At 37.3% G+C, this 22,545-nt stretch overlaps 1 protein-coding gene across 1 annotated transcript in view; it reads left to right on the forward strand.

The window, feature by feature from the left end:
• LOC124556333 (sodium-dependent transporter bedraggled) overlaps window positions 1-22,545 on the forward strand; it is a 446,423-nt gene that overhangs the window by 399,562 nt on the left and 24,316 nt on the right. Inside the window, exon 15 of the mRNA XM_047130303.1 lies at window positions 20,418-20,549. Coding sequence (XP_046986259.1) covers window positions 20,418-20,549 — 132 coding nt within the window. The remainder of the gene's footprint in view (window positions 1-20,417; window positions 20,550-22,545) is intronic.

The following is a 22,545-nucleotide window of genomic DNA, read 5'->3' on the forward strand; positions in this document are numbered from 1 at the left end:
ACATTGGTATGAGCTTTGTTATTTATAATAGCTCTAATTAAATCAGAAGCAATCAGTGGCATATCAAAAAGTCATACATTGCTTTCTCCAGGACCATACATCCATTTTATCAACTCAGTTGTTAATACATCACAAAGATCGTTGTGTCACAGAAAAACAGTTACTCTTCTGGCTTTGATGGTACATTAGTGGATTCTTTTGCTGTCTTAATAACACCTCTTGTAAGTTACCTTTGTGATAATGTTAGTTAGTTACTTGTTTCATTGATCATATTCACGATAAATGTTATGATCTGAACTGTGTCAACTGGATGCAATATTGCATATACAGTTTATTTATTCTGGCCATTTACAGGTTTGTGACTGACTACTTATTTCTGTTCCAGCATTCCTCTATGATTGAAAGTTCATTGAGTAGAAATAACTTAAGCCTGCATATGAAAATATTTATGCTGTCTGTCAGACATTATATTTCCATGAGCAGATTGTCAAATAGCTTTATAGCTGTTTACTTCAATCCTTTCTGTGCCAAAGTTAGATTCCCAGAGGAAATTGCAGATCATTTTTCTTTAGAGTATTTTAGTTGTGATTATCTATATTACAGTCAAAGTGCAATGGTTTACAACAGCAAATTTCATCATTGAATAAATGTACTATGAGGCACCACTTAATATTCCCAAATCATTATAACATTGTTGTTGTTATGGTGGTCTTCAGTCCAAAGACTGGTTTCATGCAGCTCTCCTTGCTACTTTATCCTGTGCAAGCCTTTACATCCCCAAATAACTGCTACAACCTTTTTGAACCTGATTACTATATTCATGTCTTAGTCTATCTCTACAGTTTCTACCACCGACACATCCCTCCAGTACTAAATTGGTGACCTCTTGATACCTCAGAATCCGTCCTATTGACTAAGCCCTTATTTTACTCAAGTTATACACAAATTTCTTTTCTCTCCAATTCTATTCACTACCTTCTCATTGGTTACATGATCTACCCATCCAATCTTCAGTATTCTTCAGTAGCACCACATTCCAAAAGCTTCTATTCTCTTCTCATCTGAACTGTTTATAATTCACATTTCAGTTCTATAGAAGGCTGCACTGAAGACTAATACCTTCAGAAAAATCTTCCTAACAGTTAAATCTATATTCATTGTTAATAAATTTCTCTTCTTCAGAAACATTTTTCTTTCTGTTGCCAGACTATATTTCATATCTCTCTATTTTGGCCAACATCAGTAATTTTACTGCTCAAATAGCAAAATTCATCTACTACTTTAAGCATCTCATTTCCTAATCTGCTGTTTTTAGTATCTTGTTTCCTAATCTAATGCCCCCTGCATCACGTGATGTAATCCAACTGCATTCCCTTACCCATATTTTGCTTTTGTTGATGTTCACCTTATACCTCCTTTCAAGAAACCATCCATTCCATTCAGCTGCTCTTCCAAGTCCTTTGCTGTCTCTGACAGAATTATAATGTCTTCGGCAAACCTCAAAATTTTTATTTCTGCACCCTGGACTTTAATTACTTCTCCAATTTTTCTTTGATCTCAGTTACTGCTTACTCAGTGTATAGATTGAATAACATTAGAGACTGGCTACAACCCAGTCTCACTTCCTTCCCAATCACTGCTTCCCTTTGATATAAGGGACTGATGACCCTGTAGTTTGGTCCCTTTATACCACAAACCAACCAACCCTTTGATATCCTTTGACTCTTAAAACTGCCCTCTGGTTTGTATACAGATTGTAAATAACCTTTCAGTCCCTGTATTTTACCCTGCTACATTCAGAATTTCAAACAGTGTATACCAGTCAGCATTCTCAAAAGATTTCTCTATGTTTACAAATGCCATAAACATAGATTTGCCTTTCCCTAACCTATCATCTGAGAGAAGCTGTTGCAACTATATCTGTAGTTTCATTTATGCTGTAGATCATACACTGTGTGCAGAGAAGCACACGATGATATAGGAGAAGTCAAAAATGGAGATGAGATTATGCATGGTTAAAATGATTATGACAATGATCTTATAATGATACAAATGTTTATATAATACATGTGTAATGCCAAGAAACAGAAAGTTGTCTAGGTGGATATCTTGTGAAAAATACAGAATTACATGTTATTTCGAAATAAGTTCACATTATCAAGGGAAAGAAACATATAAGCAAATAACAAGGAAATGCAGAAGTACAATACACATTTAAAAATCCATTATTAAAGTAAAACAGTGAAAGTGACACACTTCTGTATTAAGGTGTTCAGGTTTACATACAAAGCACAGAACATGGACAGAACAAACAACAAGGAAATTCATAGTATACACTAAAAACACATTACAAATGGAAAAAAACTGTGTTACAGAGTTTAGGACTGAATACAAATGCATGGACAGAAAAAGTAATAATTTGAACAGACTTATTTTGTATATAAGAAGAATGGGTAGAGCTTGGACATAAAAAAGTAACAATTTAAACAGACTTATGTAGTATATAAGAAGATGAACTTTAAGAAGAAATTAGAATTTTGTGTCAAGAAATGCAGTAACAGAGTGAAAACAGTGATTTAATAAAATTTGTTTTATTTTTGTTCTCATTTGCTTCAGATTATTAATTGTCTTCATTTCTAATGGCAGATGGTTGAAATTTTTTATGACCATATATTTAACACCATCAGCATATAATTTGGTGCTTTGTACTACAATTTTTAATCAAGATTTGTTTCTAGTGTTGTGTTTGTGGCAATTGAGAATTCTGTGTAGGATTCCTAAATTCTTAGCTACAAAACTAACAATTTCCATTATATAAAGATATGGCAGTGGCAGGATTTTTTATACTTTAAACAGTAGTTTAGTGTTCAGATCTGTTTTCTGATGCCACTATTCTGATCACTTGTTTTTGTAATTTGAAAATTGTAGGTCTATTGGATTCAGAACTATTTCCCCAGAAAATTAGCCATAGCTCATAATGGACTCAGAGCATAGTATACAAGCTTCAAAGTGTCAATTTTGGCTGAATCTCATATTGGTCTGAGCAGGTAGCACATTTTGCTGAGCTTCTTTGCAACTGTCTCTACATGCAGTTGCAATTTTAGTGTATGATTGACAGTTAGTCTAAGGAATTTGGTGTCTTTCACACTGACAATTTCATCTTTGCCTGCATAAATGTCTAACTTGAAGGGGGTAATAGTCTGTCTTGTGTTAAAGTTCATGCTTACAACTTTTTGAGTATTTATTAGCAGTCTGTTTCCCTCAGCCAAGATTTTATGTGACCGGTGATTTCATTGACTGTTTCTTGAAGTGTTTCTTCTCTGTTGGAAATTAAAATATTTGCATTAGCAGCGTACAAAAAAGAACAAGCATTAGGGATGTTTACTGGGAGGCAATTGATGAACAATATGAAAAGGACTGGGCCAAGAACAGACCCCTGTAGGACACCACAAGCTATATTTATGGTATCTGATCTGCAAAGGGTAGCATCCTTGGGGTTTCTGATTTTTACATATTTCTCCTTTCTCTTAGATAGCTACTAAACCAGCTGTGGGCAGTACCCCTTATGCCAAATTTCTCTAGTTTTGTTAAGAGCAGCTTATGGTTGACCATATCAAATGCTTTGGACTGATCAAGGAATATATGAACATCAGGCTGTTTATGACTTGAGCAGTTCTCTAAAAACTCTACTGTGCATTTATGGTTGACTTATTTTTGCAAAAACCATATTGAGAAGATGCTATAATGTTTTTGGAGTTTAAAAAGCATTCTAATCTTATGGAAACACAGCATTCAAACATTTTTGAAAATGCTGATAGTATTGCAATAGGCCTATAATTTTCCATGGCAGTTTTCTCTCCTTTCTTGTACAGTGGTATAATTTTAGAAATTTTTAACTGGTCAGAAAATGTTCCCTCCTCAAAAGGGGCATTAATGATATTAGACACAGGCCTACAGATGAAACTGGAACACTTTACAAGTAAAAAGCAAGGTACCGTACTATGACCAGCAAAGAATATTTTTTTTATTCTTCTCCTTATGATATCCTCTATTTCACAAGATGTTGTTGGAGATAGGAAAAAAAAGAGTTCAAGAGAATATTATTGTTAGGATGAGTGTGAACAGTGTTTGAACAGGCAGTTAATACATTTTTTGAAATTTCTGAAAAAATATTTGTTAAAACCATCACAAATTTTATGTATATTTTATGTTTTTGTCCTTCTGTGTTCAACTTAAATTTATCCTCTGTGGTTCTCTTTCTTCCAGTTTGGTTGTTTATTATACTCCATACTCTCTTACATTTTTTAGAGAACTTCCTAAAGAGATTATCGTTGTGAGCCTTTTTTGCTGCTTTAATGACACTTCTATAAGTATTTTTGTAAGTACAAATTGAGTTCTCCCAACTTACCACTATCCAGTTTGCTAGCTCTGAGCAGTAACCTCATTTTTTTCTGAGGATATTTTAATGTCTTTTGTAATCCAAGAGTTTTTCTTTTTGTGAGTCGCAAGTATGATTTTCTGTCTGATGTGTGGAAACAGGAGAGGCTACATGCATGTTGCTATTTCATCTTGTGAATCAGGTGGCTTGACCATAAAAAGTCTTCATTTATGGCTGGTGCTTTGTTTGTTCTTGTTGACCTTCTTGGAACCCTCGAGCTCCTGTTGCTGCTGGTTGAAACTGTACACTCAAATGGAAGGTGAATATCTGACACTGAGTGTAATGCTATTTGAGGACTTGCCTGTTTTGTTAGTTGGGCTCATGATTTCTTGGTCCTGGAATAGCAGCAAGTCCCAATTGCAGTTTCTTCTGTTCTTCTTAGTGGTGGTTTTTCATTTTCTGTTCCTTTGATTGAAATTTGTGGGAGTTTTAGTGATGATATTTGTTTTTCTATTGGACTTGATGTGCATTTTTTAGGAGTTGTCTCAGTAATGATGGAGTAATGAGGTTGCATTGAAGTTGAATATTTATTTATTTATTTATTTTATTTATCCATCCGTTGACAATAAATGTTGTATGGATGTTGTCAAGGGTACATGTAAGCCATTTCAAAGAAATGGGACACAAACAATATATACGTAAAAAAGTACAAAACAAAATAATACAATGAAGTTAATAATAATATAATGAAATTAATATAGCCTATGCACATCCCTGCTTGTTATTTTAAATGCTTAGTCTGTTTTTCATAAGGCTTTAGTTTTGTTCTCCCTAAACGGCAAGTCCTTATATACACAACACTGCTTAAGTATATACTTACATCACACAACAGCTGTTCTTTAAGTATGTAAATGTAATGAATGATTAGGTAATGAATGATTAGGTACAGATAGAGTATTTTCCATTTTGCCTTTATAAATATCATCAGAAAAAATTTATTGACCTACATAGTCATTTACAGAGTAAAAACATTGTTCTACTAGAAATTTTTTTAAATTCTGTTTTAAATTTGTTATCATCTTCTAACTGCCTGATGTTGACTGGCAGTGTGTTGTACAGTTTTGCACTGATATGGCTCACATGCCTTTGTGTATTCGTTCTTTTTGTTCGCTGAGTATGGAGTGCTGTGCTATTACGGGTGTTGTAGTTATGAAAGTTGGCATTTGTCTGAAAATCTGCAATGAGGGTCCTGACATACAATACACATTTGTATATGTATAATGATGGTATAGTAAGTATTCTAAGCTTTTTGGGTATGGGTTTGCAGTGTGTCTGTGGATGACTGAGAGTTATTATTCGGATGGCCCTCTTCTGCAACAAAAAAATTTGTTTTAGGCGCCCTGTTGCGGAACCCCAAAATATTATCCCATATGTGGCAAGAGATTGAAAATAGCTGAAATATGCCATTCTGGCACCCTCTGAGGTACAAACATTTGCAATAATTCTGAGGGCAAAACAGGCTGAATTAAGTTTCTGTGCAAATTTTATTACGTGGTCATTAAAATTTAAGTTTTCATCCACATGAATCCCCAGCAATTTTGTGGATGTCACTCTGTCTAAGGCGTTGTCACCCCACACCAGATCGAGATTTACATTTTGACATCTTTTCCCAAACTGCATATAATTTGTTTTATTTATATTCAATGTCAACCTGTTTGCATTGAGCCAAGAGTGGATGTAATTTAGTACTTTATCAGCAGTTGTTGGTAGCAATTGCTTTGGTGCACTTATTATCACACTAGTATCATCTGCAAATATTATTGCTTTGGCTGCATCATCTGAGGTGTGAAAATCATTTATATAGACAAGAAACAATATGGGCCCTAGGATGCTGCCTTCTTTTGAAGTTGATGTAATTTCATTACTTGACTCAGTGATTTGAGCGGCCATCAGGTGCCGGCAGGGGAGTAGGTCAGAAATTTGGATCTGTGTAATCAGCATTAATTGCTTGGCAGACATTTTCACTGATATATGATTTACTCTTTCCATTGAGATGTTGCCCATGATTATTAAACAATTCCCTGTTCATATTTTCAGTGAACATAAAGTTTACATTGGAAGATGCAGCACAGATTTTTTTAGTAGCCTATTTGTTTTAGCTAGTTCTTTATTCACACAAGTGATCAACTAGGTCATACCCATGTGGAATTCCCATGATAATAAACTTAGAATTACCTGTACATTTTAAGTATTCTGTTAGCCTGTGAGTGGCCTCATTTGCTTTGTTTCTATAAACGTCATTTACACCTGCTACTAGCACAATATATTCATCATTTTGTTCTCATAAGCCTACATTGTTATTTATGCCATTTTTCATGATTTCATGCAAACTTCCAGAATGTTTCACAAAACTTGTTGCATTAGCTAGCTTCTCAGACCTTGACATTTGTGCTAATGCTCTCCCATGACTATCAGAATAAACTGAGATGCTGCAATTTTTCAACAGAGATTTTCTGTTGTGTATAACATAACTAGTTACAAGGTTTACTGTTTTGTTTATCTGGACTGATTTGGGAATAATTTATTCCCCTCACATTTCCTGTAGGTAGTACTAGGTAGTACTAGGCCTGCCAAAACTTTGAAACTATTTCCCACTGGTATATTGTAAGTGATAGAATCAGGCGTGTGGCCTGTAAAGGTTATCAGGCGTTGTTGCACTTGTTCTTTGTTGCCTTGACTGTTTCAGCTCTCAAAGCCACTGATTCAGCTTCTATTGCATTCCTTTCGCCTGCTCTAGTCAACTGTTGTCTAATAGTATAAACATTTCAAAGAGGGTTGAAAAGATGATCAAGGCTACGGCCACCCTGGACACCCTAGCACATCAGTTACTTATGACAATGTGGAGGAAGTGAAGAAAATGGTTCTGAATCACCATCATAGAGGTTGCTAATGATGTTGGCATTTCCTTTGGCAAAGAAACAACATTGCATAAACACAACTCAGGAATTGCCAAATAATGTGGACAGTGATCCAGAACTTCTAAAGAGATTGTAATAGGTGACAAAACATGTATACACTGGTATGACATCGAAACAAAGGCCCAGTCATCCCAATAGAAACTGCCTGAAGAGCCCCCTCCCCCCCCAAAAAAAAGACAAAAAGAAAAAATTTCAATCACCTGTTAAGCGTGTGAAGATTCCTCTCATTGTTTCATACTGTCAGTAATGAATACTACGTAGAAGTTACATGGTATTTGTGTGAAGCAGTCCAAAGAAAATGACCAGACTTGTAGCAAAACCACTCATGTAAATAGCATCACAATAATACTCCCACTCACACTTCAATGCTTGTTTGTGATTTTTTGGCAAAAAACAAAACTATTATGTTGCCTCGCCACCATGTTTGACAGACATGGCCCTCTGCAACTTCTTTCTCTTCCTCAGGCTGAAGGGAACCATGAAAGGGCAGTGTTTTGTCACCATTGATGACATGATAACAGAATCACTGAAGGAGCTGAATACCATAAAGAGGTACCAGAAGTACCTCTGAGATTGGGAAAAATGCTAGCTCCAATGTATTATATCTGAAGGGGATTACTTTAAAAGGGCTAAAGTTGTTGTCAATGAATAAATAAAAATTCTTTGAGAAAAAACAAAAATTCCTGCTATTTTATTTTATCACATCTCATATACAGTCTTCTTTCATGATTCCTAAACCAAGTGTTAGTGATGATAAAACTATCATCTGTGCAAAATTCTATCAGGTGAATTCCCCTTTCATTCCTTTTCCCCAGCTACTATTTTCCTTTCTCTTCCTTTTCCTACTATCAAATTCCATTCGCCAACTGCAATTAAATTTTAATCTCCCTTAACTATCTGAATAATTTCCTTTGCCACCTCCTACATTTTTTTCAATCTTTTCATTATCTGTGGAGCCAGTTAGCATATAAAGTTGTACTACTGCAGTGGGTGTTGGCTATATGTCTATCTTGACTACAATAATATGTTCACTGTGCTGTTGGTAGTAGCTTACCCACATTCCTATTTTCTTATTTATTATTAGGCCTACTCCTGCATTGCCCCTATTTCATTTTGTATTTATAACCCATTAGTCATCTGTCCAGAAGCCCTGTTGATCCTGCCACTGAACTTCATTAATCCCCACTATATCAAACTTCAACCTGTCCATTTCCCTCTGTAAATTTTCTAACCTTCCTGACCAATTAAGGGATCTCTCATACCATGCTCTGACCCATAGATTGCCAGTTTGTTTTTCCTGATTACGACATCCTCCTGGGTAGTCCCCATCTGAGTATCTAAATGGGTGACTGTAACATTAAAGATCAAGACATTAACAGAGAATCAGCAAGCTAGGCTTAAGATTATTTGTTTACCGTTCAGAAAAACATTACATCAGCCTTAATGCAGCTCCACTGTGACCACTGTTTCAGTCATAGATTACTTTTTTGCTGTTCATAAGGAGCTGTAAATTTCCATGGCTGCTGTAAGTTGAATGAAAGCTGTACTAAATGGATGTGCTGGGCAGGTTATGGAGAGATACCAAAGGTATTAAAAGTAGTATCCTCTCCTTTGTATCCTGCCACCTCTGCAGGAAACACAGGACATCAATGTTAACTAACCTGTGAGCAGCATGTGAGGTTGATGGGCCCTACACAGGGGAGGCAGCAGGCAGGGAGAACTCAGGGTACTGCAACCATCCCCCGACTGACAAATTTGAGGTGCAGTCTCCCACTAAACCAAAACCTGAGCCTGGGATACACACTTCAGCTGTCAGGGGGCCTCCCCTGTCCCATACTGGGAAAACAAGTGCAATAGTCTGTTAATTGTCAGCAGGTAGAACATGCGGCAAATAATGGTACCCCTTAGACAGCAAAGGACAAAAGAATTATCACCTTTTTCACTCAATGTGTGTTCCTAGAAGCCTCATTTGACATGTTGCTCTAATGGTATGGAGGGAGGAACAGGTTGCAACCATCTGCACACATGATTCCTGTCATCTGGGGCACCCAGTCATTCTTGGACCAGTCCACCAACTGCTGGAGAAGGTTGAGGACATAAGCCTTGCTCACAGTATTTCAGTGTAATACTTAGTCCACAGCATTGTTCCCAGAACTGATTGTGGGTCCATGGGTCTGAGTTGAGTTGAAGATTTGAACCAGACTCTTTCAAGATTGTGTGCCAAGCTAGGATATGACTTCCTGGACATGAACCGTTGACCTGAGAACTGTATGGTCCCTTTAAGTGGCTCAGCAGTGCACTGTACACCAGAGGCTGCTAGACAGATAACTGACTGTTTTCACAGTAGGAACAAAAAAATTTTTATAGATCATATGACTCTTCATCGTGCCTAGATAATAATTACTGTAGGTGTCCCTGAAGTGTTAGTGTAAGGTCAAAGAAATCGCCCCTTCAGATGACACTGCCAAAGCATTCTCAGCAAAGTCCCATTGCTTGAGCACATGTAAAAAACTAATGCAGCTCACATAAACTAGGTATAGGAAACAGCCTAAAACCCAAAACTGGCAGCACTGAGATTTTTTGGAGCAAATATAAAAGTTTGTTGAAAGGATAAATAGTGGGAAATGGAGTTTGTGTATTTGATGCTGTTGATATGAACAAAGAAAAAGCAGAAATACAGTGAAATAATTGTCAGGTTGTACACAGAATTTGAAGCTGAGTTAGCCCACGTTTTACCATAGTATGCCATAGATTCCTCAAACCAAAAACTGTGTCCAGTGGTTGGAAGAAAGCACAAGTCACATCCATCTACATGGATGCAAACAAAAGTGTCTGCAAAACTACTGTCCAATATCTTTGATTGCTAAGTGTTGTAGAATCTTATAACATATTCTGAGTTCATACATAATCAGGTACTCTAACACATTGATCTCCCTCATGGCAACCAGCACAGATTCAGAAAACATTGGTCATGTGAAATGCAATTCACATTTCTCTCCCATTAAATTCTAAATGCCGTGGACTGAGACAGTCAGGTGAGTGCAGTATTTATTGACTTCTGTAAAGCATTTCTCTCAGATTCGCATAAGTGCTTATTTGTGAAAGTATGGCAGTATGGGGCATGGCAAACTGTGACTGGATTGAGGATTTCTTCGTGGGAAGGATGTAGCACATTATCTCATTTGGGGGTCATCGAAAATCTAAAAGTAGCTTCAGGCTGTGTCCTACAAAAATATGTTGGGACCCTTCCAGTTCAGACTGTATATTAATGACCTGACAGAGAGTATTAATAGAAACTTCAGACTTCTCACATATTATGCAGGTATATATAATGAAGTTCCATCTGAAAATACCTGTTCAAATATTTAGTCAGGTATTGATAAGATTTCAATCTAACACAAAGACTGAAAATTTGCTTTACAGCTTCACAAATGTAAAAATGTTTACTTTACAAAACAAAAACACAGCATCTTATGAAAGCAATATCAGTCAGTCACAACTGGAATCAGTCAACTAATAAAAATACCTGTGTGTAACATGGTGTGGGAATATGAAATGGAATGATCACTTATGCTCAATCATAGGTAGAGCATCTGTCAGATTTCCATTCATTTATAAGATACCAGGAAAATGCAGACTGTTTACATAGGAGACTGTCTAAAAGTCACTTGTGCATTCCACAACAGAATATTGCTCATGTGTGTAGGACTATACCAGATAGGACTAACAGGGGGTATTGAATGTATACAAAGAAGGGAAGCACAAATATCACAGGTTTCTTTTACTCATGACAGAGCACCACAGGGATACCATAAAACCTGAATTGGCAGATGATTTAGTATAAATGCCAATTATACTTCTAAAGCCTACTTACAAAGTTTCAAGAAGCAGTATTAAGTGAAGACTCTAGGAATATACTACAGACACATTTGTATTATTCTGTTATGGATCACAAGGACAAGATTAGGCTAATTACACTGAGCACAAAGCCATTAAACAGTCATTCTGCCCACTGTCCATATGCAAATGGACAAGAAAGAAATCTTAATATGTGATACAATAGGTAATACCCTGTGCTATGCACTTCACAGCTGTTTACAAAGTATGGATACACATGTCTGCAAGATGTATGTGTACAAATCCCACACCTTTCTAGTCACCTTTTTTGTGCAGTCATGTACAGGGTATTACTGTGATGATGTTACAAACTTGCAGGTGTTACGAAGAAGGGTAAATGTATCAATCTGAGGTAAGGGACCCTAGTTCAGAAGTGACCATAGCAAAAGATATAAGGCCTTAGCCTTGTGCAGTGCTCAAACCAAGGGCCCCAACTTCTGAACTCTGATGGTGACATACAGAATTCCCACTGAACACTCCCAGATATCCTCAGATAATTTCCTATGTTGATGGACAAGTAACAGTGCATGTAACTTGATCTTGAAGAGACCAAAACTACTAAGTCTATGGTACAGTAATAATGAACTCCATTTACCTGCAGAAGTTTTACCAGCTGCTACATGTACAACAGTTGTTCGAAATGGCATCCCCCAACATCAATGCAGGTACAGCACTGCCTCACAAAGTTCTGTTATACACATTCTAATTTCCCCAATGTCAGTTGAAGAGTGTCACAGGCAGTGAGAATTCATGCCAGGAGATCCTCTTCAGTCTTGACAGGCATCTCATACACGAAACATTCCACATTGTCTCACAAGAAGAAATCAAGTTGGGTGAGATCAGATGAATGTGCTAACCACAAAACAGGACCTCCTCTGCCTATCCACCTTTCAGGGAATCACTGATCCAGGTATTCATGAACCCTCAGTACAAAGTGAGGTGGGATTCTATCAGGTTGGAACCACATCCATTGATGACTAACAAGTGGTATATGTTCCAGGAACCTGGGTAGTATGTTTTTCATAAACACTGTGTTGACTGTTGCAATTAAATGGGGAAGAAGAAGAAATGGACCTAGTGTGTAATCATTGACTATACCTGCCCACCTGTTGACCGATAATCTGAGTTGACTTCACAGCTGTAGCATGGAGATTCTCATTGGCACAAACAGCACTACTACAGCTATTTAGTGTTCCACCTCTGGTGAAACACACATCATCCATGAAAAGTACATATGCAGGAAAGTGAGGAATGACTTTAATGCACTGTAAGAACCATTCTCTGAACATGACATGAGGTCTGAAGTCATCAGGGGTCAAAGCATGCTCTGTGTGTGTATGGTAAGGTTGTAGCTGCATTTCCCATAATACTTCCCTCACACTACTGTGCAAAACATTTATTTCAAGTGTTATTGATAGTGCTGATTACAAGCACCTCATCCACTCAAACAAGCACTGCATCTTCTAAGCCAGGAGTCTGTGTAGTTTGTTGTTCTTCTTTATTGTTGTGCTGTGGTACCAATTGCCCTGTTTCACTTAATTGTTGGTACATTCTTGGAAACATGGTGTGTGCCACATGTCTTCCACATGGATATTTGGTCCTGTACAAGCTTTCCACTTCTCTGCTGCTTCCATTTGCTTGCTCATACATGAAAATCATATCCATAAGTTCCATCACCAGGTACACATCTATTTGGTTAGGGCTAATTGATGTTAGTACTACAGCTCTTAAACATTGAGTGCATTCTACTATGGTATTGATATTGTACACCAGGATTGCTCATTTCAGTACACAGTATACCATCTGCATTGGATTTGTTGAGTTGTTATCCCACTCTCTACATCTAAGTCATTGTGAAGATTGCCTACCATACAGTTTTGGCCACGACAGTACCGGTACATGTATTCCAATGTCAGAGGTATCAGAAAGATTTTTACGTAGAACTTTCACCTCGGTTATTTCTGAACCACTATCCCTTGCCTCAAACTGCTACATTTACCCTTCTCCATCATCCCTGAAAGATTGTAACATCATCACAAAATCACCCAGTATTTTTGTGTAAGTGAGAAATTACCTCAGAATATTATCCTGTAGGACATCAGTGAATGAAATATGAAAAATATATCAGTTTAATGGTTTTCATATCCCCAAAGTTGGCAATTAGTTATATGGCAAAAGCAGCTGAATGTCAACATTTTAGAAAGTCTGCCCAGTAGTTTTTCCAGTTTAAATATTCTTCGGTATGGTGACCCAAGAATTTGGACTGTTCTACCATAGTTCTTGTATTTTGTTCTTATCCGTTGTTAATAGGAGATCAGGTATTTTGAACAGTACTAAACTAGGTGAACTGTGTTAATTCAAAGTTTAAAGCATGCCTGTTTGTACAAAATCATTTAATAACATTAACAGAAACATAATTTACTCTTTTCCCTGTTGATGCTTCTTTGCTTCACTTGAGAAAATTGTTGTATCATCTTCAAAAAAGGCTAATTCTGCTACCTGCTCTAAGTAAAATGGAAGATCATTGACACAGGACAAGAATAGTAATGGGCCAGTGGAATGCACCTAGTGATTTCTTCCCATATCAAAGAAGTTGCAGCCCTCTTTGTATTAATTGAATAGCCTACTGTAGTATTCTGCATAATGTTTCTTAAATAGGAATTAAACCAACCTTGCACAGACCCATGTATTCCACAAAACCTTAATTTCTCTGATGGAATGCTATAAGTGGCATAACTGAATGTCTTTCATAAGTCACATAAGATCTTGGCTTGTGATATTTTATCATTTAATAATTTAATTATGTGCTCAGTCAATGTATAAATTGAAGCCTGATTAGAGCAATTCTTCTGAAATACAAACTGTGATCTACTAAGTATCCTACTACTAAACAGGTGGGTGACAATCCTTGAATAAACCACCTTCTCAAAATTTTGGAAAATACCAGTAGTAAGACTAGCTGGTAGTAATTGGCATATGTGGAATCACCTTTCTTATAGAGAGGCCAAACAATGGCATATTAGAATCTGGCAATAAAAAAAGTCTCAGTTAATTATATGATTCAGAATATTATGCATTAAAGAGCCACACATTTTAGTGTATTATTCGAGATGTCTCAACTCCATATGAACTTTTATTTGTGAAAGACATTAAGATTTTCTATACTTTTGGTGGGAATGTATGAGCAAATTTAATTTCATTAAATTTCTGTTGCATTGCTTCCCTAGTGTAGTCAGTGAGTTAGTGTACTTCCTAAAAGACTGAAATACTGTATGTAATAATAATACAGTTCATAAAAAAAGTGGAGATATGCAAGTGGCCTCTTCTTCTATCTTCCTTCTTTTCATGCTTTCACCTATTTTTTTCCAGGTAACTTATAACATAATGTTGCACCACTTTTCTGACAATGACTTTTTACCACCTGCTCATTTTGACCCCTGTAAATGATTCACTACAGAGAAAGCATTTTGTAACCTCATAAACTTAGTTCTGGTAGAACTAAACAAGAAAGATTGCCCTGTTATCATTTGTGTGGTGTTAATAAGGCCCTTGATTGACTATATTATAAAATCTTATAACCAAAATTAAAACAGTGTGGTGTTAAAACCATCATCCTTGCCTGGATGGAGTCATGTGTTAACAATTTACCAAAGAATGAATTCAAAAACTGTGATGGTTACTGATTGTACAAGTATACTGTTAAAAGTCCTAAATGGAACTTTGCAGTACCATACACATCTAGCAGGATAGGGGAACAGCCTTATAACTGGATCATAGCAAACAGTCACAGCAAGCAGGCTAACTGTTAATCTTACAAACAGTCATGTTATGCAATTACAGACAAATAAAACTGATTTATGGATGTAAATATCAATGAGTACTCACTAAATGAAACTCCCTGTGTGACTAACTTGAGGTCAACAGATATACTGAATTCGTACAACCTTGAGCACAGCAATATAAAATTTCACTACTTGGACCACTATTGTCAATCTGTTGACTACATGCAATACACACAGCAGAAGCAACAAATTTTATTGAACAGAAATGGATCCTGAGTGAACATAATACAAACTGCCTCGAACATAAACTAGCCCAGGAGGAATGGAGCAGGGTTTCCTGTATAAGGTAAAAGGCACAAACAATAAATGGGATGCATTCTATGAAACAATTTTGAGACATTATAATCATTGTTGCCCAGTTAAAGATTTTAAAAAGACTCTAACACATAGAAAGAATCCAAAGCTGAAACTAACCAGTAGTCTGATTAAATTCAACCAGAATGATCTTACTTTCCAAATTAAAAAAGGATATCATTCTCCAGGAAAAGCATTGCAAAGCCATAAAACTGTTTCAGACAGAACTTTCAAATTTCAGGAAGGAGGTTCACAGCAATTCAGTTATTAAATCTGGCAATGTCAGTAAAGCACCTTGGTAGCTTAATTATTAATCAGTACAGGGAAGCACCATCAAATGTGAATATGGAAGAAATAATCACAGTGCATGAGGGAAAATTAATAGAAGATCCAAGGACAATCTGTGACATTTTAAACAAATATTTCATCACTCCGTGTGGTATCCCAGCACAACCTGTTGACCAAAACAGTCAGATAAACATTTGGTCACCCCAAGGTATAAACTTTGAATTCAGAACTGTAAGTGAACACAAATTAAGTTGAATAATCAACGCATTAAAGACCAAGCACTCAGCTGGCTGGGATGAGATAGCTAGTGCCCCAGTTAAGAAGTGTCACAAAGAATTAGTTAAACCTATTATCTATCTCATTAACTGCTGTATAAGGGAAAACACCTATCCAGGCTCATTAAAAATTTGCAGTCAAACCAGCATATAAGAAAGGATCCAAAAAACAGGTTGAAAACTTTAGGTCATTTGAATATATTTTGCTTTCACAACTCGGTGATTATTGCACAAAAAATAATCTACTCTGAAAACACAAAATGGTTTCAGGAAAAACCACAGCACCATCACAACAATATCTGAATTTTTACATAGTGTATATAGTGTACTAGATTAAGGAAATTTCGCAACATGCACATTCATTGATCTTACTAAAGCATTTGATTCAGTTAAACATGGCCTATTAATAGAGAAACTTCAGGCATACAGCTTAAAAGATTCAGCAATACTATTGCTGACCAACGACCTGTCAAACCAGAAGCAGATCCACGACAATAATCTATTAAATTAATGACTGAGTAGTAATCTCCCAGTCTTTTAGTGAAACAAGGAGTCCTCCAGGGATCAATTCTTTGACTCTTTTTCTTCTTAGGCTATGTCAATGATGTCACACAGCCACAAAATTCCAAAATAGCAAGTTATGCAGATGACACATGTCTGTTGTTTTTTGGAATAAATGCCTGTGAGCTTACATTGTCTGCAACAGATGGAGTAATAAATTTAATTAAGTATTTTCATGAACAACATCTAAATATAAATCTTAACAAATCACAATTATTATCATTTAAGACTGTTAACTCTAACCACACTTCTATAAATAATACATGTGGAATTGAAGAAACAGGAACTGATAGTGCAGATTCTTAGGCCTATACTTAAATGAAAACTTGGGATGGTCAAATCATATTAATTATGTATGTGGGAAGATTAGTAGTGGTTTATATGTATTCAGACACCTACCAAAAATAGTTACAAATCCTACTATCAAAGCTGTCTACTATGGAACAATATATCCTTTACTAAATTATGGTACTGAATTATGGGGCTGTGCTGCAGGTACACACCACAATAGATTAATGTTGTGGCAGAAGAAGGCAATTAGAATAATACATGTTTTATGTCAGCATGGTTCTTGTAAAGAGATTTTTGTGCAATGTAAGAACCTTACAATGTGTTTCTTGTATTGATATAAGGCAATTTTATTTTTGGGGCATGCATCATCAAAAAGAGTCTAGAAAATGCGGCGACATACATGACAACAATATTAGAAGTAAAAATAACTACTTTAGGCAAAGAATTAATCTAAAAATAACAAACCACACCCATACATTATTGGTCAAATCTGGTTTAATAAATGTGTCAAAAGACTTATATGCACATGATGGAGATATCTTAAAATGGAAACTTTTGACTGATTCATGACAAAGAAATGTTTATACTCACTTTCTGAATTTTCCGTTGGAAATTTATTGGAAATTAGACATATTTTAATTTTATACCTACTTTTTTGGCTTTACATTCCCTTTTGTGTGCTTGTGTTGCACTTTGTTAATTTAGATCAACTATCTGTTTTGTTTGTATTTTAAAAGAAATTCTCAAAATGTAAAAAAACACTGATGTTTGCAAAAGTCATAATCTTTGTTATCTCTACACAAAGAAAGCAAATAAATAAATAAATATTCCTGGAAATCCAGATGGATAATAAATTGGAGTAGCACCAACATGTGGATAAGTTATCCAAAACATCAGTTCTTCCTGCTTAGCACTTACAAAGCTCAGTCACTGTGTTGACCTGGGGATGGTATTGGTAGTATATTTCACATACTTTCACTCAATTCTGTCATGTGGCATAATCTTCTGGGGCAATACAGTTTAGTTATTTAATTTCTGTACAGACTATGAATCCCTATTTTCGGTCAGGATGGGAGTTTTATGCTCTGGTAAAAAGTCTTTGACTGGTTGCCAGGAGAAATGTGACAGGAAATTTGAAATCCTCAGATATTCTAAACTAATATAAAAGCCAACTTTATTGAATATTTAGACTCTGAGTGTATAAATTGTTGTGAGTTGGCAAGACAGCCAAGTCACAATGAGAGGAAGCCGAAAGACACGCGTTAAGCTCACGCAGATTGGCGTGAGGTCTGGAACAGTTAAAGGAATTAATAGTAGCAAATAAAGTACGTAGTTGATGTAATATTTAACTTTAATCCACAGTTGTAGAACATCTCTCTTGATGGTACATGTTATAACCACAATATAAAATACACTCCTGGAAATGGAAAAAAGAACACATTGACACCGGTGTGTCAGACCCACCATACTTGCTCCGGACACTGCGAGAGGGCTGTACAAGCAATTATCACACGCACGGCACAGCGGACACACCAGGAACCGTGGTGTTGGCCGTCGAATGGCGCTAGCTGCGCAGCATTTGTGCACCGCCGCCGTCAGTGTCAGCCAGTTTGCCGTGGCATACGGAGCTCCATCGCAGTCTTTAACACTGGTAGCATGCCGCGACAGCGTGGACGTGAACCGTATGTGCAGTTGACGGACTTTGAGCGAGGGCGTATAGTGGGCATGCGGGAGGCCGGGTGGACGTACCGCCGAATTGCTCTACACGTGGGGCGTGAGGTCTCCACAGTACATCGATGTTGTCGCCAGTGGTCGGCGGAAGGTGCACGTGCCCGTCGACCTGGGACCGGACCGCAGCGACGCACGGATGCACGCCAAGACCGTAGGATCCTACGCAGTGCCGTAGGGGACCGCACCGCCACTTCCCAGCAAATTAGGGACACTGTTGCTCCTGGGGTATCGGCGAGGACCATTCGCAACCGTCTCCATGAAGCTGGGCTACGGTCCCGCACACCGTTAGGCCGTCTTCCCCTCACGCCCCAACATCGTGCAGCCCGCCTCCAGTAGTGTCGCGACAGGCGTGAATGGAGGGACGAATGGAGACGTGTCGTCTTCAGCGATGAGAGTCGCTTCTGCCTTGGTGCCAATGATGGTTGTATGCGTGTTTGGCGCCGTGCAGGTGAGCGCCACAATCAGGACTGCATACGACCGAGGCACACAGGGCCAACACCCGGCATCGTGGTGTGGGGAGCGATCTCCTACACTGGCCGTACACCACTGGTGATTGTCGAGGGGACACTGAATAGTGCACGGTACATCCAAACCGTCATCGAACCCATCGTTCTACCATTCCTAGACCGGCAAGGGAACTTGCTGTTCCAACAGGACAATGCACGTCCGCATGTATCCCGTGCCACCCAACGTGCTCTAGAAGGTGTAAGTCAACTACCCTGGCCAGCAAGATCTCCGGATCTGTCCCCCATTGAGCATGTTTGGGACTGGATGAAGTGTCGTCTCACGCGGTCTGCACGTCCAGCACGAACGCTGGTCCAACTGAGGCACCAGGTGGAAATGGCATGGCAAGCCATTCCACAGGACTACATCCAGCATCTCTACGATCGTCTCCATGGGAGAATAGCAGCCTGCATTGCTGCGAAAGGTGGATATACACTGTACTAGTGCCGACATTGTGCATGCTCTGTTGCCTGTGTCTATGTGCCTGTGGTTCTGTCATTGTGATCATGTGATGTATCTGACCCCAGGAATGTGTCAATAAAATTTCCCCTTCCTGGGACAATGAATTCACGGTGTTCTTATTTCAATTTCCAGGAGTGTAATATCAAATGCTATGGCGCCTTGCTAGGTCGTAGCAAATGACGTAGCTGAAGACTATGCTAACTATCGTCTTGGCAAATGAGAGCGTAGTTGTCAGTGATCAATCTCTGGCTAAGTCGGCTGTACAACTGGGGCGAGTGCTAGTAAGTCTCTCTAGACCTGCCGTGTGGTGGCGCTCGGTCTGCAATCACTGACAGTGGCGACACGCGGGTCCGGCGTATACTAATGGACCGCGGCCGATTTAAAGGCTACCACCTAGCAAGTGTGGTGTCTGGCGATGACACCACATAAATTCCATTTAACACTTGCATTCCTATTAAACAGGCTTTAATTTTACTAGTATATACCAGCAGACATTGCTCTGTGTAAAGTTACATAAATTCTAAAAGTAATTTCCATAACCACAGCATACTGGTAAGTAGATTAGAACAAGTTGTAACTGGTTGTTAATAGTCATCAATAAGTTTGTCCTGTTCCATGTTCTTGAAGTCTTTCCTTCATGATTCAATTTGCAAAATATGATGTATGTTATTAAAATGTTTTGCTCAGATGTGGCTAATTCTCTTCTGTAATTGTAAGTGAGATGTAGAGTCTTTATGAAAATGGCTTTGCAGTTTTTGCTATTGCTTAAGATATAATTACTCATGTGATAATGATTTCTCTTTGTAATGTACTATATTACATTCATTTCAAAATACTAAATGTTTTCTGACAAAATAATAAATATTTTCATGTTACAAGCACATTACTAATCTTGTCCTTTGTTTTTAAATTGCAGCTGGCCATATGGCACTGTGTAATTACAGGAATAACAGCTATAAAATCATCCAGCCTTAAATCATGGGAAACAACAATTACATTCTTTAGCTGTGCCTGTGGATTTGTTCTTGGATTGCCCATGACCACAGAGGTCAGTCCCAGTTGCTAAAGTCAGTCCCAGTTTCTAAAAATTCAGAATGACATTTTTTTTAATTTTATCATGTAAAAATTTAAACTGTTGAATTAGTTTATGTGAGACTTGTCAAGAACAAACAGTAAATTATATATTGCAATGATTTACACTACCTTGTAATACATGAAGTAGAAGAACTACAAAAATCTGAAAACATAAATAAATATATATTTACCGGGTAGATAGCAAATTTTGTGCAGTATTCTACAACACTGTGGCCATCACTTTAAATTCTGTTATTGAGTAATTGTATTTCTGCACAAAGATGGAGTGTAATTTTCTGCTTAGCAGTATTAATCCTACGCTGTTAAAGTTCATTTGTTGTAGTTCGTTGTGAATGTTCAAGGCCATATTATGTGGGATATGGACACAGTATTTTAATGTGTTAGTGGATAAAATGAAAAGCTCTTTTATTGTATGTGCTGTGTATTTATTGAAACTGTCTTTTCCCACAAATAACTCAGGAGTAAATCAAAATATGGATTATATATCAAACTCTGTACATAAGTGCTGCTGTCTACATTTATTTGAACCAGCTTCCTGTAATCAAGCCTCAGTCTCTCTCTACAAAGTTTACCTCCATGCTACCCTCTTTTAACAATTTGGTAGCTCCCTGATGGCTCTGGATGTGTCCTATCAATCAGTTCCTTCTTTGAATCAAATTGTGCCATAGAATTCTTTATTTGCCAGTTTGATGTAGTATCTCTTCATTAATTATTTAATCTACCAATCCAGGCTTCAGCATTTTCTGTGTAACTACATTTCAAAAGCTTCTATTTTCTTCTTACCTGAAATGTTTATCAGCCCTGTATTACTTCTGCACAAGGCTACAGTCCAGACAGATACATGCAGAAAAGAATTAGTAACTCATAAATCTATCTTCAGTGTTAACAAATTTCTCTTTTCAGGCATGCTTTTATTGCTATTGCAGATCTGTATTTTGTAGCCCTTCTACTTTGACTGTTGTCACTTATTTTGCTACTCTAACAGCAAAACTCATTTTTTACATTTTTTGTCTCATTTCCTAATCTAATTTCCTCAGAATCCCATTACGCTTACTTCTACTTTTATTGATATTCATCTTGAAACCTCTTTTTAAGACACTGACCATTCCATTCAAATGATCTTGCAAGTCCTTTGCCATGTCTAACAGATTTGCAAAGTCATCAGCTAATGTTAAAGTTTTAATTTCTTCTCCCTGAACTTTAATTCCCTTTCCAAATTTCTATTTGGTTTCTTTACTGCTTGCTCTATGCATCAAGCAGAGGATTGATATATGGAAAAGAACAGTCAGCAATTGATCATTCAAACCAATACTTCCTATGCTTCTGTCCATCCTCCTTCCAGACACCTGGTACATGGTAACATATGAGCTGTCTTGTTTGTATTTAACAGTAATTTATTGTACTGGAGCCATGAGAGGAGCCTTTCAGTTGTGTCATTATATATCAAACTCTGTACATAAGTACTGCTGTCTACATTTATTTGAACCAGCTTCCTGTAATCAAGCCCCAGTCTCTCTCTACAAAGGCTCAAAGTTGAACTGACTCATGAGATCAAATAACACTGTAATCTTGGTGTATGGTACACCACATTGATTGAGTTTCTTGAAGCAGATACAGATACATGAGATGTATGTGACAGTACCTGACATGAGGACTTCTGTGTAGTTTTTGGATATGCTAAGACTAATTAACCTCTCCTGCACTTTTAACGTATGCGTAGCAGAGAAAATAGGATCCAGCTGTTCATTAGAAAATGCAAAGCTGTATATGGAAGAGGCAATACCTATGCAGTTCGATAAAACTGAAATTCAGCTCACCTCTAATACTGAAATTAGGAAAATAATAAATTCACCCAAAAGCAAAAGCTCACATGGAATTGATGGCTTTTCCAACAAAGTACTGGAAGCTTGTTCCCAACAGATAAGTAGGATTCTCAGCCACATATGTAG

This window comes from Schistocerca americana, chromosome X (assembly GCF_021461395.2).
Source record: "Schistocerca americana isolate TAMUIC-IGC-003095 chromosome X, iqSchAmer2.1, whole genome shotgun sequence".
Classification (NCBI taxonomy): Eukaryota; Metazoa; Arthropoda; class Insecta; order Orthoptera; family Acrididae; genus Schistocerca; species Schistocerca americana.